The following is a 27,838-nucleotide window of genomic DNA, read 5'->3' on the forward strand; positions in this document are numbered from 1 at the left end:
AATTCGGGTGGTTACTATTGGACAACCTCTGAAAATTGAAGCTAGTGATGTTGTTATAAATGAAAATATTAAGAGAAAAGAAAATATAATGTACTTTTTATTATTAGTAAATAAAAACTTCAGTTTAATATTTATTATAATTTGAAATTAGAACTTATTTCTAAGCATTATTAAAATTATTTATTTTTAATCAATTGTAAGTGAAAAAGTTCATTATTGGTCAAAGAATGTTTGTGTAAGAAAATTAAATAAATTCAGTGAATATTTTTTAACTTCTATATTATTATTCAGAGTTATTCATTTGTTAAAATAATTCAGCAAACTTGGCAAGCTGTTCTAACATTCATTCAATATTAAGTATATGGAAAGTGAACATCGTATCACTATGATGAAAATGCCCATCCGAAAAAGTCCAATATTAAAATAACTTGCATGCCTTCGATCCATTCTCCTTAGGTGTTGAAGACAGCATGTCGATCTGAACAGTTGCACTGGGCTCACGATTAAGGTCAGTCTCTGTGAGAGTCGTATTGCTGTTGGTGAAGGTTTCGCTTTTGATTAGCTCCTCCTCATCGGCTTCAACAGGAAACTCGTAGGCATTGCGACTTGTTCCTATTCGATTGTCTTTCTCTGCACCCTGCTTGGGCACAAGCGTCGCGTCGCTTCCAGAGTTCGCAGCCGCAAGTTCCTCGTTCAAATCGCTCTCCTCAGGTGCCTCAAAGCATACGAATGGCTCGGGCGTAGGCTTAAAAGTGCGCATCGAGGGGGAAATGACAATGCCAGTTGGTAGCATTGCATCCGGTGGCACAAAGTGCATATTGTTCATCACATTCGGCATCACATTTATGTTCATGTTCATATTGACGTTGGGCATTATCTGCGCCATGCTCGCAGTAGCGCCCGGATAATTATCGTTAATGTCGTAGACCACAAATGGCATATCGTTAGCATGTCCGCCATTCGGTGGCACCGAAAAGTGCATCATCGGCATCATGGGCATCACCGGTCCCGTGGGCTGCAGAAAGATGTTGTTCACCTGCTTCAGGATCACGCGATTCGATGGCGATGCCACTGAGAAGAGAGGCAAGTGAATTTGTGAGAAAAACAATGAAAGAAACTAACAGTCAAAAGTCAATAAGCATTAAAAAATTTGTTGAAAGTACACAGCTGCACCTACTTTTAAATCCTAGAAGGAAGTCATTAAATAATTGCTAACAATAAATAGTACATATTGAAAAAAGTTGGCAACTAAATAAGAAACAGACTTATTTTCAGTCTAAGAAATGTTATGTGAATATAAATGATTGATAAATGAATTTGATATAAGAAACGAAACATAAATATAATTAAGCAAACTATTTTTCATAATAAAGAAACACATTCTTAAATAATTGATAATAATGATAATGAATACTAATGATAATTCAAACAAATTAGTAGCATATTAAAGAGTAGAATTAACTTAAGAGCTTTATCTTTGATAGTCACTGATAAATAGTTGCTAATGGCCGGCAGGCAGACACGATATTCACTTACCTACTAAAATCAAGAATATTGGTCCTATAAATTGTGTTATTAAAATAAGATCACTTTACGAACAAATTAAGTAAAAAAATTATTCTGAAAAATGCCAGATTCTCAAAATAAGACCCAAAATACGAGGTTACACAATTCTGTAATTTATCGAATTTACTATAAAGTTCAGTTAGTCGAGCTGACGCGAAAGCTTCTTCATTGAAGTCTGAGAAGAGATTCCGTTATTGGTGCAAATGTTTCGCGAATAGATGATAAAAGTGATTAGCAAGCATTTAGAAGAACTTAAAAAAAAAAGAAATTATAACGTAATATTTTTGTGATCTTATAAGATTTTTGGTCATATAAAAACTTGGGTCTATGTATATGAAATGTTCATGAAATCAAGATGTGTTTTCGAACATTAAGATTTTCATATCTTTAACGCGCATTTTACAACAAAATTCTTTATACAGTTATATATCAGTATATAAGCTATCAGTGTATAAGTCATCATCACAAATCTATTATTAACATATATACTCCGTACTCACCCATGGGTCGATGTGCCCAGAAACTGACTGGAGATGGGAGGCAAGGTGCCATCATGCGTGCGCCGCTTGATCCGCCGTAGTAAGCTGCCGGAGTCGACTGGATACGCGATGTTGGCTGCAGCGGAGCCTGCGACTGTGGTGGAGCCGATGGCATGTGCAACGGCGGCGGTGGAAACATGCTGATGTGCATGCACCAGCAGTGATAGTCCGTCTGTGTGCCCACATTAATGAGCAAAGGTCGCGGCTGCTAAGGGCAAGCAACAAAGTGAGACGAGACAAGACAACAGAAAGAGAATGAGAGAGAAAGAGAAAGAGAGAGAGAGATTGACACTTACTTTAGGATGAGCCAGATCCGGGTGTGTGAAACCGTGTGGACGGTGAGGCGAAAAGAGCCCGGCACTGGCTGTCACTGGATGCGACAAATGCTAAGCAAGAGCAGCTTCAACAGAAGAACATCGAATCAACAAAACTCACACACTTACCGCAGGCAGAAAGATACTCGGATGCAGTGGTGTCACCTCGAGTATGGCCGATGTATAGGCGGCCATCTGCACCTGGGACATGTTGGCGAAGCGACCGCGCAGCAGCGGCAACATCAGATTGTGGGCGCGTATCATGAGATTGCGCAGCGTGGACAAATACTCCGAACTGGACAAGCTGCAGTCGCTCACCTGCTTGGCAAAGTCTTCGAAGCTGGGAAAATCTGCGTTGGGTGAATTTCCAGCTGTTCCATTTGTGGCATCATCGCAGGATTTGTCGTTTGTTTTTGTCTCTGCACCCGGGTTCAGTCGGCCATAGGAATACGGCTTCCAGCCGGACGAAGTTGCCTCCTGTTGTGGCTGAAACGTGGCAGCACGCCACCATTCACGCTGAGGCGGTGGCGGTGGCGGCGGCGATTTCGATTGTTGCTCCGCGAATTTCATCTCGTTGCAAGTACCTTTATCCAGCTGCGCGGACTCTGCCAGCTTCTCTTCATCTGCTGCTGCCGTCGACTTTGTGTCATTGTCTGCTTCTGGAGCAGCAGCTTGTTGACTTCCTCCTGCCGTTTCTACTTGAGCTGCCACCGCTGCAATCAGCTGATTGAGATCGCGAAAGCATTCGCGACCTGGCCAGCATTGTGATGCAGCGCGTACTGCGGCCTCTTGCCCGGTGCCACGCCAAAAATCACGCTGCAAAATATTTGCATCCGGCAGCAATTCCAATTGCTCTAGAAATGCACGTGACTTGCCACCGCCACCGCCGCCGTTGCCTTCTTGCGACATCTTCTGCTGTTGTTGCTCGTTGTTGGTCTCGTTGTTAGCGTACATATTATATTCGGCACGATCGAAGAATTCTTCGACATTGCCATCGAGAGCGCGCAACGATGGCCCCCCCAACGACTGTGGATTGATTTGGGCCGCTTGCTCGAGTGCCAGCAGATGAGATGCATACGATCCCATTGGATGAAAGACGGGAGCATAGGGCGACATCTGGCCACCGCCGATGGCATCCGCACTTCCAATGCCCATGAGGAGCGGAAATGTCTGAGCTAACTCAAAAGGCACATCCAAGTCATTTGTACCTACTGGATTCACAAAGTCCGCCAGCTCTGAAGATTAGAAAATGTTGTGAAGTAGCGAACTAATTTTATTGCCTGCTTACCTATGTCCGACTCATTGCTATTCTTGATTAGAGTTGCCCAGTTTGGGGACGAGGAGCCAATCGAAGGATCGCTCATGCTGAAATTAATGAGCAGCTGAATTACAAGTGTGAGGAAATCATGGCAAATACTTACATGAATGCGAAGAATGGTGGGAAAACTTCTTTAGTTCCTTCAATCAGAAAAGCTGTAAATCAAAATTCAATTCAATTTTTAGAACCTATTATTATTCCTTCTCTTAGCATGACAATCTAAACTCTATAACTAATGTTAAAACAACTCTCTAACGAGTATTTTCATCTACTCACCGCTTTCAATGCGTTATTTGTTATGAAGCTATTGTCGATGGCAGATATGACCGTGCTAACTAGAGCTGGAAAACAATCGATGGCACTATCGATACTATCGATGTTTCTTAAATTTTCTAAGCATCGATTTTTCTTTCGCCACTATCGTGTGTTTTTATTAAATCTGTGAATAACGTTGAAAATGGACAACTTTGTGAGCAGTGTTGTTTCTAAATGCCGCTGTATTGGTAACTGATCACAGCGATGTTTACTCTCAAAAACATCGATGGTCCCAAACATCGATTGTTTTCCAGCTTTAGCAATAACCAGCTGACAGTGTAGTCGCGGTCCACATATCGAATGGTTATCGAAAGCGACAAAGTTGGTATATTGTAGCACACACAGTCACACTGATCGAACTTCTCCTCGTGCTGATCACCCCGCCCACTTTCAGTTCTTTTTTATATACATTGTACCAAGTGTTGCCAGTTTAGCTTATTATAAGCTAGTTCTAGCATATTTGAAAATGGAAAAGTTTGTAAAATATGCATCTAGCTTATAGCTTGAAAAATAGCTTATTTTAAAATTCATCTAGCATATTCTAGTTTTAAATGTATTTGCGACATAAATTCATGAAAATATCGCAGCTTGTTCATTTTTTGCCGATGGTTATGTGCATTTCATATGATCGTGAATTTATTTCTAATTGATAGTGTTATCAAAGATCGATTTGTTTGGCTGAAGTGTTACCACTAATTGCTTGGAGTTGTCAAATTAAATAATGCGTTTGTTAAAATGCCAAAAGTGATGTGTGTGTATGTACATATGGTATGTATTTAATAAGATTAATAATTAATAAGATACAGTAAGCTATTATAAATACATCACCTTTGAATTGGTGTTTTTTTCTTGTGGAAACTGTCGCAATAGAAATTTAAAGACCTAATCATAAATATAGCCCCAATGTTTTTTGCCACCCACTTTCTCTCAACTACTTTTTTGCGGCAAGCAAAATTCCAAATAAAAGTGCATTTTCGCCAAGTGAGTTTTTCTTGTCGGATCGACGCCACCCCCGCAAAACAATTATGAATAGCAAAAATTAAGCTTGTGACATAACAAATAGTTCATTCAAGACTATTTCCGTAACTCGATCATTCCTAGCATTTCGTGTTACTCTCATTAGTGCATTCTAATTTTAAGCACAACTCTCTAATAATGATTGGTTATTTAGACTCGTAGTTTCCAATTCGTCACTCGTTACTTGTTACTCTTTGTCGGTGAATAATCTACAAATATTTTTGACCACTGAAGTTGAAGGATACAATGATCGGTTGAAATGAGGAATAATTCGCTATTAATTGTCTAACTCTCGTTACTAACTTTCACTTTTATTCTATACCTAACTCTCTACTTACACAATTTTAAACTCCCACTTACATTAAACAAGAGGTGAAGGATCTAACAATATTCGACTCGCTGAAGTTCATTTTAATCTCTAACCTTGTCACTCGTTAGTTTCAGCTAAACTCGAAGGTTCACTTTCCACTCGAACTGGAATCAACTCGGTGATTGATCTACAAATATTTCAGCCCACTGGAGTTCAAGAATACCTTGATGTGTTATGACGAGTAATCATTCGCTATTTATTGCCCAACTCTTGTTACTAACTTTCACTTCTAAAACCAACTGGCCACTTGCTACTTTTTAGCACAATTTAAAAATCTCACTAACTTTAATTGAACTTAGAAAGAACTCGGTGAATGATCTACAAATATAATACGCTAAAGGTTGAGGAATATTCTCAGTCAGTTCAAGATAGATTACAAAGGCTTCTTCCCCTCAGCAGTCGGGCCTGTTGTGTGAGACGTGTTTGTTCCAGTTAAAAGGGCTTTCGACAGCAGGCAAACGTGCTCGGCATAACTCAGTCTAAGCCTTATAGCCAATGTCTGATCTGTTTTATAAGACGCAGCCAAAATGCTACGCACAACAAAAATCTCACACTCGGGTTAACGAAAACGAGCACAAAAAAAACATTTTTGCAATTATTTCAAATATTTTTCAACACGGCTTTGAAATGCGACGTGCCGACGAATACAACAAAGGCGTAAAAAAAATACGAAAGGAATAGTCGAGTGTGCTCAACTAACAGATACCCGCTACCCATTTTTAATAAAAGCAAAACCACGCGGTATTATTTTTAGAATGTATCAAATTTATATACTTTTTGCTACTTTTTAATGCTACTAAAATACCGAAAGCTATATTTGGTATAAAAATCATAAATACTGAGAGGATGTCATAGGAACGGACAGACGGACAGTCAGACAGACGGACATGGCTATATGTTAAAATCTCGTCTGTTAGCGCTGATCAACAATATATATATTTATTTTGCCTGTTACATACATTTCCTGCAGACACAAAGTCATAATACCCTTCTATCCCATGAGTAGCGGGTATAAAAATAAAACAGAAAGGGTTTTGATTTTTTTTTTGTTCAGCTGAGTTTGTGTCTTGCGCCAAAATATTTTTCCACATTTTATGCTGTGCATATTTTTTGCCGCAGCCTTGGCGCGAAATTAGCGGCAAGTGTCTGAGGAAGTGGAAAAAAGGCAGTGAAGATAAACTTTAAATAAAACATGGCACACACAACACGGTCCTTGCTTTGTGTTGATGTTGATGTTGATGGTGGGGTGGGGTTAGCTCCACACAAGGACAAGGCTATGCCATTGATGCTGACTAGCTGACGTTGTTCAGAGAAGGGTGAAGTGAAGAAGAATAAGAAGGAGGAGGAAGAGGAGGAGGCGGAGGCGGGCGATGATGGCGCTGGCAAACGTCGAACGGTGGCGCAGACCGCAATTCAAATAAAATCCTTTAGGGCTTTTGACTTTTAACTCATCCGTTTAACGAGCGCTCATGTTCGTGAGACGGCGACTGGCCTGCTACATTGGCAGGATGAAGAGATTGCCTTGCCAAGGACAATACCCTTGACACCTACACACACACACACACACACACACACATACAGAGCTGGAGTGAGAAGGGAAGCCCCAGCACGTCCACGGTGCAATTGCAAAACAATGCGCGAAACAGTCTAAAGAAATCTGCATAAAGAGCATATGCGAACACGCAATGCTCTATGAAGAAATATTATTAAATAGAAACATGCAGTGAATAGAATTCAACACTAATATATTAAGATAAATATATTAAATGAGCAAGCTAATGTCGCAAAACGAGTATAATAAAAGTATATCTTATAATAAATTAAATGAAAAATGTCCAATGCTCTGCGAATGAAACATTTAGAGAGACTTGGAAGCAAAAATAAGCAGAATATAAGACTAAAATATAAATATAAAAATATTAAAAGAACAAACTAAAGTCCAAAATCAAGTAAAAGTATAGAAATACTTTGATAAAATAAATTAAAAATAATCACAAAAATATAAAACCAAATTTCTAATCGCAAGCCTATATTTTAGAATTTAATGATTGTATATTATTGTGTTTTTGCTAGTATGTTAATCTGTTCAAATAAAACTGCCCTAATCACTTTTTGTTTTCTTTTCTTTAAACACGTGTAAATATCTTTGGACATTTTGTATTACAATGTTGAAGTAAGTTGAAGCTTACAAAAATGATACAATGAAAATAAAAACTGCAATAAAATTATATATTGTACAATATAATAAATTGAGATATCTAGATTAACAAAGTTGTTGCTCTTTGCAACATAAATTCGTCACACATTTCAAGTTTGTGTTGCATTTATTTAAAAGTATCTATCAATCAATATATTTTTCTCAATTATTTTGATTCATTTCCACATTTTCCCAACCATTTGTTGGTCTCATGTGAATATCCAAGAGATACATTTTCGTTTACTGGTTGCTAAGGCAGCGAACTTTCATTGTGTATTTGCCAAGTCGACGAAGTCAGCACTTGTCTCAATCACAATCAAAAACCTCGCACCCGAAAGCGTTTTAAAATTTTTATGAGTCCTTTTTGAGTTGCGGAGAATTGGAGGGGAGTCCTCGTTGTATATATGTATGTATGTGTGTATCTGTACAACACTGTCAGCCTGACTACAGACTGGCCAGATAATCAAATCGATTGATGACGACGTTCCAAGCAATTGCCAAATGCCAAATGCCAATTGCCAGTTGCCAGCGAGCAGAGTTGTTGTTGCTGTTGCTGTTGCCAGTTCGCTAGTTGTTGCCGTGATTTTAGAATGAGAAGCAGAGGCGCAAAGGATTCGCTGACAATTGAGGCGTTTACTTAAATATGCAATGAGAGCCAATGCATACACAATTGGCAATTTTGGCAGCGCAGAACTGTGTGACATTTATTAACTGGCAAATACACTTGTCGCGCATACGCCCCGTGGCCACGCCCACGCAAGCCACAATGCGAAATAACAGCAACAAGAAAAAAAAAGAGAAAAGTATGCTTCGTTTAATAAATTGAGCGTTTTACGCAATTTATGCGGCTGATTTGACGTTAATGTGCCCTGAACAGACTCACTCCAAGGACTCACACACACACTTATAAATCAGCAGTGGCTTTGCTATGTATGTGTGAGTGTGTGTGTGTGTGTATGTTTATTTACATGTTGCCTGCCAGAGCGTCGAGTCCTTCCGCTTGCCGCTTTTTATTTATGACAACATCTGTCGCGACAAGCTACGATTTACCAGCGAGCGTGTATGAGAATGTTTGTGTGTGTGTGTGTGTGTGTCAGTGTGTGTGTTGAGGCGTTAACATCTATGCCACACACACATCATTAATCATTTCAAACGCAACTCCTTTTCTTACGCACACAACTGTGCTGCCACCCTCCCACCTTGAGCTCTATTATCCTTAAGCTTCTCGCATTTTATGCCCAAACTTTGCACATAAAAATGCGACAGGAAGCAAGGAAAGGAAACAAACGGTGCTCAGAAGCAAAAGCTTAAGGACTATCAGTAATCATTATAGAGCATGGCCGAAAGATTTTTCTCACTCACCTGACAAACTCTTTTTGGCTTCCACTTTCTTGCTTTGTTACTATCTATTTTCTTTTGTATATTTTATGATTAAATGATTTTATTTTATTCTAAACACATGAACACATATGAAATTTAAATTTAGCCAACTGAGATCAGTTATGATATATCAATATTTTTAACTTTTCTATTTGCATTTTAAGTCAGTGACTAACAGCCAAAATTTTCTCATTCGTAGTTGTTTTCCATCGGTGCAAAGATTATAATTTATCAAATTATGCTTGAAAAATACAAGTTTTTAAGAATTATTTTTGTGTTTTGTGACATTTTTAATAATCACTTCCACTTGGCTTTGGTCCATTTATTATATACAATATATTATTTATTAGACTACGAGCATTTTTATTTATTTATTACTCTAAGGGCAGTTTTACCTAATATAGACTACAGATTTTATTCGCCAAACATATTGCCTTTGCTCTTATTATTTTAGATTTATTATAATTGTTTTAGTTTTCAAACTTTGCATATTGGAATCATATCTTATTTTATACTTACAATTATAATATATTTAATTATGCTGAGCACTAAAAACTGAATATTTAATAACGTCTAATGTAGTTTTTGGAAATATGCCACACAAAATATTTGCTAAAATTATCTAAATTAAACGAAAGAGATATTCTCAGCTGGCATTCGAGGTTGCATTTGTCGCTAGAGAAAAAGGAAAGGGAAGGGAAGGGAATTCCCAGATGCCAATCAATGTCAGAGCGAGTGGAAAGTGGAATGTGGAAAACTCTAGACGACAATAATTCACGTATGCGAGCTAATAAATTAAGAGTAAACGCAGTCGATGGCGCAGTCGTGGCATCAAAGGATAACAAGGATAACTTTTCAGCTCACACTCACACACAGACACATTCACATTAACCTGCGCAAATAATCAGCTGTAAATATTTTATACATGAAACAAGCGACAAAACTTTGACAAACATTTCTGGCTTAAACTGAGATAAGTTAAGAGGGGCGGCGGGGAAAGCTGCAGATATTTAAGGCATGCCTCTGTTGTTATGGTGCCATTTTGGTTGATGCCACATCAGAGGCAAAGACAGCGGTGAGAATGCCACAGAGAAATCTAACGAAATCTTTTGCCCTGCCTTTCGCCTCTGGACGTGGGCTTAGTTTAATATCTATCTATATACGAAGTGGTGAAAAGCTTTGCTGGTCATTTCTTGGGTCAGGGGGAATCTTGCTCTCTCCACCTCTGATGATGACGATGTGGATGTGGATGAGGATGACGATGCGGCTTATGATAAGAAACCAACAAATTGAAATGAATGTCAATTGGTAATCAAAATAAATGCCTGACGGGCGCCCAAATGAAATGGATAGACTGCAAATGAAAGTCTGACAAATACTTGCGGCTAGTCTTAAAAGAAATCCAATCGTATAGCAAGCAAACAAAACAAAAAAACTATTTTAAGACAAATAAGTGAGGTTACAAGCAGACGACGATAAGAAAAATCGAAGGATTAACTTGATTTGCAAAAGAAAATTCAATACGCAGCACGAAAAATATTTGAGCGCAGCATTTGAAAATAACATTAATAAATAATAAGAATTTTGCAATATGTGAAAAGGAAGATTTCTTAAAGTTAAAGTTGAAATTAAAAAATCAAAATTAAATACTGCAAATACTACAGTAAATTTAATAGGAATAAGTTAAACTGGCATCCAATAAATATAACAAAATTAAAGGTAATAAAGTGGCAAAATTGTGAATGTTTTTTTTTTAACTGTTGAATGAATGAATGTATAGTTTAATATTTAATTTTCAGTATTTAATTACTTTCAATCGCAGCATCAAACCTCATTCATATTGAGATCAAGATCAATAAGGAAATAGGAAGTTGTAGTCATTCTCATTCGTATAAATCATATACTAATGTTGTCAATGTATGAAATGATATTATTAATTATTTCCATAGAGATATTCCAACATAATCTTAATAGAATGTAAGTCGAACAATTAATAACACAAAAAAGTAAAATAATAATAATTAATTCTTTTCTTTTTAATAATATTATATAATAAAACTGAAATGCAGTCAATTTTATTCAAGTAAACTACGTCTTAAGAAATAGTCTGAATGTTGAGGTTATTATTACATTCATAGAATGCAAAGAAGGAGTAGAAAGGACAGAAGATAAAGGCTTGAGGTCACAGTTGATGTCGGCTATATGCCAGAAGCTGTTAGTCAGCGTCCAGTTTGAGGACCTTGAGGGGGGCAGATGCAGAGGACTCTTTGGCTCTGGGTCTGAAATTGCTGCCGGACTTTTGGGGCAATAAATTCATTTTGGTGTCGGCTGCACATGCAAATGTCTAAATGCCGAAATGCCTAATGAGTGAGAAGCTGGCAGGCACAAAAACAGGACACGAAATGAGTCCTTAAAGATTAATTAATCTTTGTGGCACATGCGGCCGCCGTCGACGTCGACGAGGACGACGTCAACTCTACTGCTGCTGCTGCTGCTGCTGGTGCCACAAACAACAGTTGCACGCACACACAGTTGTGTGTGTGTGTGTGGAGGGTTTTGTTGTCCTGTTCAGCTGACCATTGTCCTTTTGCGTTACGGTTTCGGGGTTTTTAAGCTAATGACACAAAACGCCAAAAAGGATGCGAGTGAATGGCCTGGGGGTTAATTTGCAGGCCAGGGTTGGACGGTCGACTGCCTGGTCAGGCTTATCTTTTGCTTTTGAAGAAATAATTAATGACCTCGTTTTTGCCACTGTGGCCAGACCCGAGAGCAGCCAACACAAGGAGCAGGACTCTGCGTGCTGGCCATTAAAAATCGTTTATTTCGATTTGATTTAATCCAAAATAGATTGCCCTGTCGGGCGATGCGACACAACCAGAGAGCTGGAGATGCGGCCAATTTATGCACTCAATTTACGCGCGTGCACAGAGGACACAGCAGGACACAGCAGAGAGCGATGTGTAGAGGAAGGATGCAGGCTGCTGGCTGCTGGCTGCTGGCTACTGAATGCAGTTGGAGCTTTTGGCTGAGCGCTGGCGCATTTATAAATTTCATTGGTTAATCCTTATTTTCGCATTAAGGGAGCGCGCAACCGTTTTGCTGGCCGCAGCTATGCAAATGTTGCATTGTCCTGTTGCGTCTCCCTCTCTCTCTGTTCTCTCTGTTCTATGCCTCCGCCTCTGTCACTGCAATGGCAATTAAACTAATCGCACGCGAGGCTTAAAATGCGATTTGCGGCGTCGATTGCCAATTGCGGAATCGTGGCCAGAGGAGCGATGGCAACAATCCCACAGGATTGCCCTTTTACGCTTTGCCATGAAATTTATTTAGCCAACATACTGATTTCATTTCTCCCGCTGTCTCGCCTAAACTCTCTCTCCCCTCCTCACTCCCCTCTCAATCGGGCTGTGCAAATGGCATTTCAACTGTTTGCATTTGGCGCCGCTGACTGTTTAGCGGTTTCTGCGTTTTTGCGGCTAACTCCTGCTTCCTCTCTTCCCCCTTCAACGTTTCGTTAACCGCCAGTCGGCAATCCGCAGTCGTGCCTAACTCTGCCTACCACACACACAGAGAGATAGAGAGAGAGGTCAGAGGTCACCGCCGCCTAATCCAAATGTTTAGTTACGGTTGCACTCACAAAGGGGATTTCCTCACCAATGCCAACTAACAATGATCAGCGAATCATGTGGCAACTGCAAAAATAAACTCTGAAACAAATTTCAATAAAAAGTAAAGCAACTATAACCAGATAGTAGAAAAAATATGTTACTAGAATAAAGTCTAGTTTAATCATAGTAAAAATGGAAAAATTTATTCATAAAATACTGGTCTTGGTTTGGTTTGCTTAATATTTATTGTTTTGATAAGGATTCAAATGAAGTTGATGTGCAAAAACATTTTGTATTAAAGCATACTTTAAATATAATATTGAAAATATTATACAAATTTAACAAAAATTAAAAAATTCAAACAATTCCTTAAAGTTATTCAAAATTAGGGACAAATTTCTTGGTCATTAGAAAAACGCACTTCAGCTTTTTAATTTTGTATGAGAACAGTATTTTTTTTTAATTTAGTTGGTATTGGTAATAATATTTGGTTCATTAGAAATAAAATCTATTATAGAGCAGATAAAAACATAGCAAAGCAAAGCATATCACAATTTTGAGAATAAAATCTAATTAAAATGGAAAAACTTTAAATAATAAAAATCAATATTAAAGTAGAGAAAAACTGCAACGATTTGAAGAATTTAATCAAATTAATTACATTTATTGTAATTACAGTCATTCAGAGTAGTCCAAGATATTATTCATGCATAATATTAGCAAAACTAAACTATTAGTAATGATTCCGTAATCGTTTCAGCGAAAGCGTGAAAAACTCGTGGCCAAAAATTTGTACGAAATTTGCATGTCATTGTGCTTTACAAAGATTGCTGAGCTTCGATTTGCACGAATGTATGTGTGCATGTGTGTGGCTTCAATCAACTGCTACTCAACAGTTGTGCAGATCCTCAACGTGTTGCCTGGTAAACGATCGAGTCTGAAAATGTCATGCCAAAAATTTCAGTTTATGTCGGACAAATTCATGTGTGTGTGCTTGACTAGGCGGCGGACCGAGATATTTGAGTGGGTGGATGAACTAAGTGGGCGTGGTCAAGCAGAAGAAGTTGCTAAAGATTGCCTAGCTTGCTTAACTTGTACTTTTACTCAACAGTTGCTTAACAGTTGTACAGAACTCAAATACATTGCAATACATTGCCAAAGAAAGTTGCTGGTAGTTGATTTAAGTATGTGACTAAAAAACGTATTGTCAAAAATTTGCGAGTATGTCGATAATATTGTGTGAGTATGTCTGACTAGGCGGCGGACCGACAAATTAGTAAAGGCGGATTGGCTAAGTGGGCATGGTCAATCAGTAGAGGTTGCTAAAGATTGCCTCGATTGGTTAGGGTACTTTTACTGAACCGTTGCTAAACAGCTGCGACTGTAACTAAACAGTTGTGCTCAACTCAAAGATTGCCTAAGGAAGCTGCTGGTAGTTGATTTAAGTATGTGACCAAAAAAGACGATGCCAAAAATTTGTGAGTATGTCGATAATATTGTGTGAGTATGTCTGACTAGGCGGCGGACCGAGATATTGGTGAAGGCGGTTGAGCTAAGTGGGCATGGTCAAGCAGGAGAGGTTGCTAAGGATTGCCTTATAAAGCTTAGGGTACTTTTACTCAACTTTTGCTGAACAACTCCGACTGTAACTTAGCAGTTGTGTCGAATTCAAAGATTGCCTAAGGTAGCTGCTGGTAGTTGATTTAAGTATGTGACTAAAAAAGTCGATGCCAAAAATTTGTAAGTATGTGTATGATATTTAGTGTGTGTGTTTGACTAGGCGGCGGACCGACAAATTAGTAAAGGCGGATTGGCTAAGTGGGCATGGTCACGTAGCAGAGCTTCATGACAAATTTCTAGCTTGCTTAAGGTGCATTTGGCCAACGGTTACTCAACAGTTAAGTAGAATTTCAACACGTTGATAAAGTAAGCTGCTGTAAATTGGAAAGTGTGAAAAAGTGATTGCCAAAAATTTGTATGTATGAGTGTCATAATTTGTGTGTGGGTTCGACTAGGCGGCGGACCAAGATATTAATTAGGCGAAGGGGCGAAGTGGGCGTGGTCAGGCTGAAGAGCTTCAGCAGCTTGCTTAAGGTACTTTTGATCAACTGCTACCCAACAGTTGTGTAGATCCTCAACGCATTGCAGGCAAAACAATTTAACTATAAAGAGCAGAAACAGCACATAGTTTTAAATTTAAATAAATGTTTATTTAAAAGAAATCATACCTAATATGGCAGGTCTGAAGTTTTACTTTCAATATGTTAAAAAACAGAATCGAGACTTACATATATTGATTCTCAGTTGAATTATATTTTGCTACACTAACTTGTGGCAAATTCTAGTCAATGGCTCAGTGAATCTTCCTTGGTGCCATGACCGATGCGTATATAGAATGCAGATGTGTATCTTTGGCAGCGTAGAGCTGTGCTCAATTGGCCAGCAAGTTGAGGGAAGGAAAAGGGAACCACAATGGGGAACAGAATTTTGAAGAGTTTGCAGCGTAACAAAAGTAACAAGAATGAAATGTTTGCATGATTAATGATGTCAACGCGACTTGTTTCACATCGAGGGGGGGAATTGGGAAGCAACTGAAATGGTGCTGACAATTCCCCGGTTGCTATTTAACAATAAGCCAGAGGAAGGGGCTCAGGCCATCGGACACGAAGAACCTCAAACGAATCCGTCAAGAATGCGTCAATTTAATTGCGCACGTGATGCGCGCGAGTCATGAATGACAAGGAAGCAGAGGCAGAGGCAGAGACAGAGGCAGAGAAGCAGGAGACAAAAGAAATCGCATTTGAGTTGACTGGACTAAAGAAAATGCCAATTTTTGTTACTGTTCAGTGCCACGTGACGCTGTTGTCGATGGTGGAGATGGAGATGGAGATGGAGCAGCCCTTGCTTTTGCAGGCGGCTAATAAAGGCCAGAAATGGTTCAACATGCTGCGCTCTACATTTGATTTTTCGCAAATTTCATTAAGCAAAATAAATGGTTGGCTATTAACAACAACAACAGCAACAACAACAAGAACAACAGCCTTAATAGAAGCAACCACGAAGTGAGCTTTCTATTTATGCAAAAATTCGTTATGGATGCCAAAAAGCGGAAGCGGAAATCGCACGCACTTTTGTTGGTGAACACACTCTGCCCACCGCTCCCCCCCGCAAGTGAAGTACGTTCACTTTGTGATTGCTTTTGTTGTCCAGTTATTCATACATGTTAATAATTATAAATCCCAGTGTTTCTAAATTATTTTTCAGCGCTTCTATTTATTATTTTCAAGCCTTGTTTACATTTACCTAACGTGATCTAAATAAATTCAATAAATTTTATCGCAAAACTGTAAACTTTTCATTGCAACATTTAAACATTACAATACAATGTTAAATAATTCAATTGAAAGGAAATTTTAATGAACTTTATATGGCTCATATTTGAATATTGTAAATTTATATCCAATGCATTTATGTAAAATTCCTTTTTATGTTCAAACAGATTGTAAATACAAAGTACTATATAAAAATTAAAAACATTGAATGCAGAATTTAAAATATAAAGACAAACTCGCATATAAGAAGAAGAATCCGGCATATAATTTAAATGTAATGTATTTGACAAGTAAAAATGCTACAGTCCATTGTGCTCGATTATGAAATAGCCGCTTAACATTTTAAATTAAAGTATAAAGAACTATTTTCGAAATATGTCAAAATAAAATGTCAAATGTCAGCAAAATCAATAAGAAATCTCTTATAGTCCCTGAGATCTAGATGTTTATATGGATGGACGGACAGACAGACAGACATGACTATATCGTCTCGGCTAATTAAAAATATGTACATTTATACTTTATTGGATCGGAGATGTCTTCTTCTGCTTGTTACATAAATTTCTACCCTATGGGTAGCGGGTTTAAAAAATGTAAATATTTGGCAATTGTAATATTAACTCAAATGTATAATTCAACCTGCACTCTGTTATCTCACTGTTTATCTCTCTCTGAAATGGTAATTCAGCGCTTAAACTATTTGTAGAGTATACAAAATTCGCTGTACTGCCAACTGGCGGTGGTTTTTGTGGTTCGCTGTGTTTGACTCTGTCTCTGCTGACATGATAAATTGCATGAAATTATTTTCCACGCCGCTTGCGTGAGAGGGGGAGAGAGGGGGTGGGAAGCAAGGGGTGGTTGGGTGGCTATGCGTGGTGTACTTATGTAAGTACATATATCTCAACAATATCTGCGGTATCTGTAAAATGCCATACTTAAAAGTTAATTGTAGCTGAGAGCTAACTTTTTAGCGGCAGCGACTCACGAACATCCAAATTTATTCAAATTTCGTACAAAATGCGACATGTTGTAATTCTTGAAGCGATTGCTGTTGCTTTTGTTGTTATTGTTGTTGTTGCTGTTTTTGTTTGTTGACTGTTTGTTGTTTGTCTTGTTTGTGCTTATCTGGCCCGCATTTTGTTTGCTTGCCAATTTTCGTAACTTTAAGATTTATCGCACAAAATATGTCGAGTCGCGAGTTGGAATGGAAGTCAGGGAGTCAGGGAATCAGGACATCAGGGCACCAGGGAAGATGGGGAGTCTGATGAATGCGATGTTGTTACCAAAATCCGAAAAACGCGAATTGCGACAGCTGCTGGCTGTGTTTTGGCTGTTGACTGCGTTGCGATTGCCACGCCGACCGGTTGAGTGGGAGTGATGAGAGCCTGGCAAATTGGTCATTAACTGAAGCACACACACACACAGAGAGTGAGATAGGAGAAGTAGATGAGAGAGGGACAGACACAGACTGTCAGCTAGATGGAAGGACATGACGTCAGGACATTTTAATTTGGTCTGTCAACGGCAGACGTTGACCGCAGAGTGCAGCAGCAGCATCATCAGCAGCAGCAACAGCAGCAGTTGCAGCCAAAACTGATTTGTCCAGCGACACCTGAAGCCTATACCACGCCTTCTTTTATCCCTTTCCCCCTCTGACACTCACACACACTCTTGCAACTTGCTGAATCTGTTAGTGAAAGGACATGTTGTTGATTTCTAATTTCACGCTGTGTTGTGTGAAAATCAACACCGTTCAAACATTCACATTCCCCGGGTTCCGGTTGCCCAATGGCCGGCCATCCAAGGCTTTTGCTTTTCGCTCCACTCCGGTTTGGTTTGGTTCGGTTCGATGCGGTTCGGTTCAGATGGAAATCGAAAACGCAGCCCGCAGAAAAACGCAGCTAATGAAGCCTAAGCACTTAGCGTTGCCCATTTTACCCGATTTCCCAAATCCCAAACTTGGACATTGCACAAAGTTTAATTAAAGGTTGCCAATTTAAAGCTGTATTTCAAATTGAAGTTCTCACTTCTTGAACTAAACGGATGTCTACAAATTACTAAAACTATGCCAAAGAGAGTAACTTAAATGTATAACCGGGATTCTTTTCAATGTTTGACTTAATCTCAAAAATACTTCTAGTCGATTCACTTACCAAACAGTTGTTCCAATTAAAGCTTGACTTCCTCCTCTTATTTGAGTTTCGTCTCGTCCAAATCGAGAATTATTCTTAGCGTACAAGCTTGAGGTTCAATGAATTTTCTTTTCTGAAGAACTTTGTTTTTAAAAATTTATTAAAGGATTTGAAGTTACTATGCAATGTGTTACTAGCCGATTGTAACAAAAAATTTTAATTCCAATCTCTGACAGGAGTTATCAAATTCTAATATGCCTACTGAGTTCCAACCCTAATTGATTAATATTAATATTTATATTTAAAATTTGAATTATTGTTTTTTCAAGATAATTTTATATGCTTTTCTTTCGTAGCTATCTTTAACTCAACTATATCTAATTATACCGGCTACCCATAAGGTAGAAAGCTATTTTAACTTTCAGGAAATGTATGCAACAAGCAGGAGGACCCTCTCTGACCCTATAGAGTAAATATATAGAGTAAATAGATCAGCATCAACATGACTGTCTGTCTGACTATCCCTCCATATGAACACCTAAATACATATGTATGTATGTAGATATGGCTACTGCAATATGATCTTAGCTGCTTTGGCTCACAATCTCAAATGTTTATTACTCTATGGTATATTTTGAATGAATAACAATATACCAAACATAGCTTTCGGTGTATCTTAGTAGTTTTGTGGCTGTTAATTTTGTATATTTCAAGAATAATGCAGCGCTGTTTTGCTTTTATTCAAACAGGAAAGCGGGTATCTCATAGTCGAGCACACTCGACTGTAGCTTTCTTACTTGTTTGCATTGTTGTTGTTGTCGTTCTAGTTCTTGACTTGAACTATCAGATTCAATCTCTGGGCCAACTAAATAGAATATATTGATTTCAACGTAAGTAAAATAAAAGAAAATATTCGAATATTTGCTGCTATTAATTTTCTATGTGAAAATATATAAAATAATAAAACACTCTCTTCGTTTGTTGTATGCTCCTCTATCTGTCTGTAAAGTCCTTCTTCTTAGCCTTCATACAAACATATATCACTCTGCAACTCCTTCTATACCCTCTTCACAATCCACCTTAGATGCCTTTGTATTTCTAGCCGTCTTTCTCGGTCTCATAATTGCAGCCCCTCGAGCAACATTCCGCTGCTCAGGTGGACAACAATTCACCTGGCCGTTGTCTTCTTTGGTGTAATTGTGCGTTGCGGTACGCGAAATTAAACAAGCACCCCTTGACAACGGGGAGGGAGGATGTTAGCGAGGCAACAGCTATAGACAATGGGTTAGGGAGCTGGCAAGGAGATAATGAAGCCATCGCTTGGGCTGGAGAGGTTGTCGCGTGGGGTCGCTAAATTACAAAAGAATGACAAACACTTTGGATCCGCCCGTCCGTCCGTCTGCTTCGCCCTCGCCCTCCTCCGATATGCAGCAGCAAAAGTTCTCAGGGGACAGCGAGAGGTGTCGCAAAAGTTTTTGCCTAGCTAGGAGAAGCTGGCAAAGCAGCACGAGGAAGTGGTGTGAAGTGGGAGCTGGATGACAGCTATAGGAGTGTCAGTGGTGCAATGGTTTCGCCTATTGTTCCCCAAAGTGTTTTTATTTAGCATTGCGCGTTGAGTGCCACAGAATGTGGCACGCAGCACGGGACATGGGGCCAAGGCTGCAAGGCCAAAAACAAAATCCTAAGGGGATATCTCGACATTTCGTTTGTTTTATTATCTTTTATTATAATCTTTGCCTTTGTCTCTCACAATGTTGTTGCCTTTTGCTTTGAGCATCCATTGTTTCTGTTGTTGCGCCACGCCAAATTGGCCGTTAAGATGCTAAAGAAGCGGATTTCGGTGATTTAGCAAGTTGGTCGCCATCATTTCCATTGTTGCCTCGCCCATAGTTTGTGGCAAGTACCAAAAAACTTGCGGCGGAAATCACGCTAATTTAAACACCACTCTCATATTATAGATAGGCTGCTTAATGACAACAGGTGCCATTATAAAAGGGAACCAACAAATAAATATTTTAAGGAACAATCCCCTATGTTTTGGGCAAATGAATATAATTAGCGAAATTTAAGTTCAATGCATTGATGATAATTATTTTTTTATTGTTACCTAACAAATTAAAGATTCCTCTGAATATTGATTCGGATTGATAATTGCATTAGCTGTTACTAAGAACTGTGGCCAAATGTTAATTGCGCTGGCTGCTTAACAAAAGAAGCAAAATGTCTCTTCGAGCACATTGCATAGCTTCAATTTGGTTATATGAAATGCAGATTTGGCGGATTGCTGCCAAATCGAATTACAAACACATCCAATTACTGCAGAATCTGGTGTTACGGAAAATAACAAACTGCACTTGGTATGTGAAAGGATTCACCTTACACCTGGATCTGAAAATACACTCTGTAGAGGAGCAGATTGGCAGACACAGGTTGCTAATCCATCGAAGCAGACTCGATAGGAGACTCCTACCATCTAGACCGTTAAGGCGCTTAAAGCGTCAAGGTTTCGTGAACTTCACATGAACTCCTCAAATGAATATGAGGTTTGGTCCAAATAAGTTTTTTCCCTATGTTGTTATAATACTCTTTTCTTTTTGCTGCACTGGTTCAATACTTAATAAAGAAATTAAATTGGAAAATTGTTAAATTCATTGTGCATATTTAATATTATTATTATTATTTTCTCACTGAACAAATTTTGACTTAAGTATATACACATGCGTGGTTGTTGTGCTCGCTGCGTTGAGTTTGTGTCTCGACTGTGTTTGTTCTTGGCATCACTAATTGCTTTCACCGCTAGCCAAGGAATAAACCTTGCTGCCAATGCTTGATTTCGAATTTCGAACAACACATTTTGGTTCTGAGGTTCTAAACACAGCTAAGCGGAAACAATAAACGAATTATGGACAAGAACAATAAATGTAACGACCTTTCGAATATTAAACAGAAAAATAATATAATAAATTGTTTATTACAAAGTGAGCGAGTATATTATGATGTGGTTTAAATGAATATTGATATCGTTAAAATACGATAAAGCTATTCGCAATTATTTTACATGAACTTTGTTGAATTAATAGGTTTTCTAATCAAGTACTTTGCGAGTGCAATACTAATAAAATTATAAATGTATGATCATTAGTTTTTCTTTTTTGGTCTTAACTTCCGTTTGGGTTTCCACAAATGTGAGAAACGTGGGAAATGTGTTTTTAATGAGTGAGAAAACAAGGCCATGCGCCACGCTAGACAAGGAACAAGGGTTGACCATAGGAAGCTGGCGTTAATCATTTCCCGGGTGGGGAACAGCATCCGCTTTGGGATGTTTCTCACACATGTGAGAATGCACTTCCGACGCATCTGGCTATCGAATTGTTTAAACAAATGCTGAAATTATTGCTGGTCTGTTGATATTGCCGGACCGATTGGACCTCAATGATTTAAACAAACGAATCGAAATGAAAATAAAAGAAACTCGTGGCTTGTTTTGCAATTTTCGCATTTCCGCCACGTCGCATTGCTCTTTGCTGTTGCTGTTGTTGTTGTTGTTGTTGATCGCTTCGTGGTTGGCATTTCTCGGCCAACGGAAACGCAAAGGTCCAAAAATCGTAAGGCCAAAATAAGCGTTAGGCAAAGTGTATCAAACGCTGTTAGCCACCAATTTAGGAGCTCCGAGCCACAAGCACACACACACACACTCACACACACACACACACATACACACACCAGGCTAATTGGCAGAGCCCAAATGCGGACACTTTGCGCATTCCAATGGCTATCAACGTTTGTGAATGAAATTCGATGCGATGCTTGCTACAAGTGCCGCCCCCTTCTCACCTCCCCTTGCCACTTCCTCTGGCCCGCGCCACGCCTTCCACACACGCTCGCCCACGCTCGCCAAAAAACACTTTGATGCCATCTGCGATTTCATTCAATAGTCGCGTTCGTGGCGCTATTTTTGATTCATCGATCAATTGGCAATCACGTCTCACAACAGTAGCAACAACAATAACAACAGCAACAACAACAACAATATTATTTAACAACAAAACACAACTACAAGTATAGTCGACACAAAGTGGATTTATGGCAACGCCCTCAAACAGTTTACCGCGCTCTCCTTTCGCCCTTTTTCCCCCTTCCCCTTCCCCTTCCCCACATCCACTGTTTTACTTCTCAATCGCGCAGCTGCTGTGGCTCTTCAAGTGCTTCTAGTATTTCCATAATGTTCACTTCCTTCCGCTTTCGTTTTTTATATGCTCCACGCCTTATCAGTTTCAAGTGCAACTGCCGCTGATCTGTTGCAGTTGCATGTTGCTCTTGCTCTTCCTCTTGCTGTTGCTGTTGTTGTTGCAGCCTCTCTCTCATCTCTTGTGGCAGCTGTGACAATGCGATGCCGCCTCCATGTCGCATGTTAAAAATACTCTAAAGTGAGTTTGGCATGTGCCACAATAGCTCAACAGCGGAACATGTTGCAAGTTGCAGGCTGCAGGCTGCACATTCAACTCGCCAGTTGGCATCCTTTGCAGCACCTTCAACCAGCATCTGGAGCGAGGACAACGTGTTTTTGGGGAACAACAATGTAGAGATATTTGAAATGACATGCGATTGAGACTACAAAGAAATCGTATTCAAAAAGGGTTCCAAATAAACTCTTACATTTTTCAATTATCTCAGAAATATTAGTAAGAAAAATACAATATTTGGAAATCGACTTTAAAAGTAAATCTAGAAATGAATAATCAATTTATGGTGGTCGAAAATAAAGAAATATTTATACTTATAATACTTAAAAATAAGTGTTTAAAATCCACTCCAACAATTTTAAATTTGAATATTATTCAAAAGAAATATGCAATATTTGTAATACGACATTAAAGGCAAATATAGGAATGAATAATCAATTTATGATAGTCGAGAATTAATAGATTTTTGGGATGACAAGCAAGGAAGATTCAAAGGAATTCAAAGAAATCGTTCAAATATTTTTACCATTAGAATATATATGAAATATTTCCAAATCAATTATGGAACTATGTTAAAGAATAAATAAATGATAATTTGTCGTTAGGATTTAAATCTTATTTTGCTAAAGAATGAGCTCACAACAATCCTTTAAATTCCATTACATATTATTTTTTTAACTCAAAAACTCTTGAGAGCAATTGGCAAATAAAAATTTAACGAAAAAAAAGTATAACAAATTGGGCAAATGCAAATTTTAACTCAAAAAGTCAAATACGACAATCTGTAGTTCAACATACTAATAAAAAATTACAAATATTTTAAAATAAAAATTTAATAATTGTAAAAAAATAATTGGGCGAAAGCAAATTTGAATTCAGAAACCTAATGACTACGACAATCTCCAGTTTCACCTGTTTTTTTTTAATGAAAAATAAATATAAATAATAAATACATAAATTCAAGTACGTTCATAAATTTGTCAACAAATTAAGTGCGAGACATTTTTGATTCAATAATGCGACAGCAAAAGAAAATAGGTAATATAATATAAGTAATAAGTTATGAGAAGGACGTCAACTAACAATAGATTGTGTAAGTCAATATTCATACGAGTATGCCATAGCTTGGGTCTTCTTTCATCAATCGATCGATCGCTCGCTCGATCGAAGCAATCGATCCAATACAATCCGATTGGTTTTTACGACGACTTTGCGATTGAAGCGTTGCGTATTTGGTTGTGTTTGTGTTTTTGGCTAATTTATGCCACGTCGCAGCTAATTAATTTCTGTTGGCCAGTCAAGACATGGCTAGAGGCAGCACAGCATTGGCCAACCTACGAGTAAAGCAGCAACAGCAACAAACAAGAAAGTCTCTTGGCTCGTGCATGGAATAGCCAATGGATATCGATCGTGATTGTTGCTGTAGTTGGGATTTTCATTAGAAATGTTTGCGCGTTTTTCAGTCGGCGCGTCGCCATTTTATTTCAGCTTGGCCAAAAGCGAAAAAGCAAAAAGCGAAAAAAAAATAGTTAAACGCGCACTTTGATGTGCCAACAGCAATAATGTTGCTTTTACAAACATTTAATTGTATAACTGCACAGCAACATTAATAAATCCAATAGCATTCGATTTGCTTTTTGCCATTTTCAATGTTAATCGTCAAATGCAAATGCGAAAATGTGCAATGCAAATGTCCAAAATGCAAATTTATTAAATGCACCCAACAGCGCAACATTCTCGAGGGGGGAACTCAACGCTCTAGACTCTTAACTCTAGACTCTAGGCTAGACTATCGACTCTACAGTGTCGTGATCATGGGCTCTGCCCATTTCCATTTTCGTTTTCATTTCCATTGAAAGACGTTTCCTGCCGTGTCCGTTCCCACTCCTCCTCCCACACACACACACACACTCTCACACACACTTAGTTGAAAACATATTCGTATGCAACATTTGCATTTTGCAACTTATTAGATACAGCTGCGCAAGCAAGATACTGAGATGCAGATTGGCAACAGCTTGAGTTGCTGACAGACTTTGTGGTGCCAAACGTGATTGATTATCAAGTAGCTCGATCACATTGCTGGCAACAAAAATTGCAACTGTATTAAATACAATTCAGAAGTATATTAATGAGTATGTTACTATAGTTTTTATAACACTAACTGCTATGCAATACAAATGCTTTCTCCGAATGATCTGATTTGAATTGTCATTTATAGTATGAAGGCCTTAGACGCTCTGGATTATCTGATTGCAATACGAAATTGGATTTCTTACTTCAATAAAATAATAATAATTACAACAATAATTGTAATTTAGCAAGTCAAAGTATTTAATACAAGTAATACTAATTAAGTACTTAGCAAAGTAAAACATCGACAGAAGAAATTAATCAGTGTACAATCGATGCGTACAAAAATTTAAGAGTGGTCATGAAGAATAGCTTTACAATCTTATATTAGCACACATAAGTACATGTATGTGTGTGTGATTCCATTGAACTACTCCGCAACCGTTGAGCACAACCTCAACGTGTTGTCTGGTAAACGATCGAGTCTGAAAATGTCATGCCAAAAATTTCAGTTTATGTCGGGCAAATGCATGTGTGTGTGTTTGACTAGGCGGCGGACCGAGATATTAGTGAAGGCGGATGAGTTAAGTAGGCGTGGTCAAGCAGGAGAGCGTCACAAAGATTGTCTAGCTTGCTAAAGCTACTTTTACTCAACAGTTGCTTAACAGTTGTGCAGAACACAAAAACATTGCAATGGATTGCCTAAGGAAGCTGCTGGTAGTTGATTTATGTACATATGTGACTAAAAAAGTCGATGCCAAAAATTTGGGAGTATGTCGGTGATATTGTGTGAGTATGTCTGACTAGGCGGCGGACCGACAAATTAGTAAAGGCAGATTGGCTAAGTGGGCATGGTCACGTAGCAGAGCTTCATGACAAATTTTTAGCTTGCTTAGAGTTACTCAACAGTTCAGCAGAACAGCAACACGTTGCTAAAGTCAGCTGTAAATGGAAAGTGTAAAAAAGTGATTGCCAAAAATTTGTAGATATGCCTTTCATATTGTGTGTGTGGGCTTAACTAGGCGGCGGACCAAGATATTAGAGTGGGCGGTGATGCTAAGTGGGCGTGGTCGGGCAGGAGAAGTTCACAAAGATATCTCAGCTTGCAGTTGCGTGTGTAAGTGTGTGTATGTGTGTGATTTTAATTAATCCACATAATTTAGTTGAAGTTATTGTAAAGGCATTATGCCACTAGGAGTTCCCATCTAACTTCAGTCATTAGAGAGGAAAAATTATATTAAAGAATTTGATTGATTTGAGTATATTAAAGATTGAATTCTTGCATAAAGTTAGGTTTTCATTGAAAAGTCTACTATCGCTAAGAACTTTCAATTATTGTTGAATTCAGTTTCTAAAAACTTCATTGCTAACTTGCATGGAAATTAGAGAACGTCTTTTAACAAAGCATCTTCAGCGGGACGTCAAGTTGAGTGAAATCTGATGGATCACAATAGGCCAACATCTGTTGATTTAATATGTTAATGAAAGCTTGTTTACCACAGTTCGTCGGTTCCTATTTGATTGAGATCATCCTCGTGTATCGTCTCAGAGTTTATGGCATTTGCCGTCAGAGGTCAATCGTCAGCTTTTGGCTGATCATAAATTGTTCAATAATAATATCTAACACATTCGACACATTTCGCGTTTCGATCGCCATGAAGAGATAATATGTAATAACAAGTAAGAAAACTACAGTCGAGTGTGCTCAACTGTGAGATATCCATTTTTATTAAAAACAGAACAGTGAGGTATTATTTTTGAAAATATACTGAATTTTGAAAATATGCCAAATGCTACATTTGGTATATTTATATATAACTATATTCAAAACATATATATGTCACTAGGTTTATTCTTAGTATTTTTGCGGTATATTGATTTGGTATATTTTAAAATCATTAATAATAAAACAGTGCGGTATTATATTTATATATTAGTTTTGAAAATATACTGAATTCTGAAAATATACCAAATGCTAAATTTGGTATATTTATATATAACTATATTTAAAACATATATGTATATCACTTGGTATACTCTTAGTATTTTTGCGATATACTGATTTAATATATTTTAAAATGAAAATATGCCAAATGCTATATTTGGTATATTTATATATAACTATATTCAAAACATATATGTATATCACTTGGTATACTCTTTGTATTTTTGCGGTATATTGATTTGGTATATTTTAAAATCATTAATAACAAAACAGTGCGGTATTATATTTGCAAATATACTGAATTCTGAAAATATACCAAATGCTAAATTTGGTATATTGATATATAACTATATTCAAAACATATATGTATATCACTTGGTATACTCTCAGTATTTTTGCGGTATATTGATTTGGTATATTTTAAAATTAAACATACAAAATATATAAGATTATTAAACAACGCAAGTAAGACCCGAAGTAGGTCGACATTTCTCCAGTTTTTAATAGGGTCGAAGATGCAAAGTTGTGATACCCTTCTACCCTATAAGTAGCGGGTATAAATTAAACTATATTTCATCGCCGCAGACTCAATTGCCAACGTTCAGGGTCGATTCTTAATCCCCTTACCCTTTTGCCTTCCCCACAACTATTTCTCTCCCGGGCAGGAAATCAATTGAAAGCCTTCAATTCACACATTGTATATGCTGCAACGAAAAATAGAATTAATATACACAAAAAGCAGAAAAGGAAAGAAAAACAATTGAGATTTGAAATTAAGTTGAAACAAGTGAATTAATTCATAAAACTTTTTATTGTTGCACACTTATAGCACTTAAAACATAAACATTTTACTCTTTTTTTGTTCTCTTTCTTTCATTCATTTCTTGAAATGAACATTTTACATTTTTATTTCGATTTTCTCTTTCTCTTTCTATCTCTCTCTCTTTCTCTCTATTTCTCTATACATTGTCGTTATTTGTTTTTGTTAATGTTTATTAATTCGCTTGCGATTCAATTGCTTTTGTTATTATTATTATAATTATTATTACTGTTTGCTGTTTGTGAAATATTTAATATTTTGTAGCATATTGAATATTTTTCGCAATTGCTTTTCGCGCCAAGAACAAATAGTTAATAATTACAAATAATTAAAAAAAATTATGCGTAAACGAAGCGATCGTTAAATAATTAATTAAAATATTTATAGAGTACTCTTAATATTGGGTATCGATAGATACATTTTTTTCTTTCTTTAATTGTTATATAGTG

General features: G+C 37.7%; 1 protein-coding gene across 3 annotated transcripts; it reads right to left on the reverse strand.

Moving 5' to 3' along the window:
- Positions 1 to 214: 214 nt before the first annotated feature.
- On the reverse strand, positions 215 to 18,301 carry LOC133848410 (uncharacterized). Of its 3 annotated transcripts, none has more exons than XM_062283965.1 (7): positions 18,110 to 18,301; positions 3,841 to 3,892; positions 3,708 to 3,784; positions 2,549 to 3,654; positions 2,402 to 2,491; positions 2,067 to 2,313; positions 215 to 1,071 (listed from the first exon to the last, which is right to left on the reverse strand). In XM_062283965.1, exons 3-7 carry the CDS (start codon positions 3,781 to 3,783, stop codon positions 419 to 421), a joined length of 2,172 nt encoding a protein of 723 aa, XP_062139949.1. In that variant the 5' UTR covers position 3,784; positions 3,841 to 3,892; positions 18,110 to 18,301; the 3' UTR covers positions 215 to 418. The 3 variants fall into 3 exon arrangements, with proteins under 3 accessions (XP_062139949.1, XP_062139950.1, XP_062139951.1); XM_062283966.1 differs by lacking the exon at positions 18,110 to 18,301 and adding an exon at positions 8,999 to 9,122; XM_062283967.1 differs by having other exon boundaries at positions 216 to 1,071; positions 2,067 to 2,310; positions 18,110 to 18,300.
- Between the last annotated feature and the right edge of the window lie 9,537 nt (positions 18,302 to 27,838).

Source organism: Drosophila sulfurigaster, chromosome X (assembly GCF_023558435.1).
Source record: "Drosophila sulfurigaster albostrigata strain 15112-1811.04 chromosome X, ASM2355843v2, whole genome shotgun sequence".
Taxonomy (NCBI): domain Eukaryota; kingdom Metazoa; phylum Arthropoda; class Insecta; order Diptera; family Drosophilidae; genus Drosophila; species Drosophila sulfurigaster.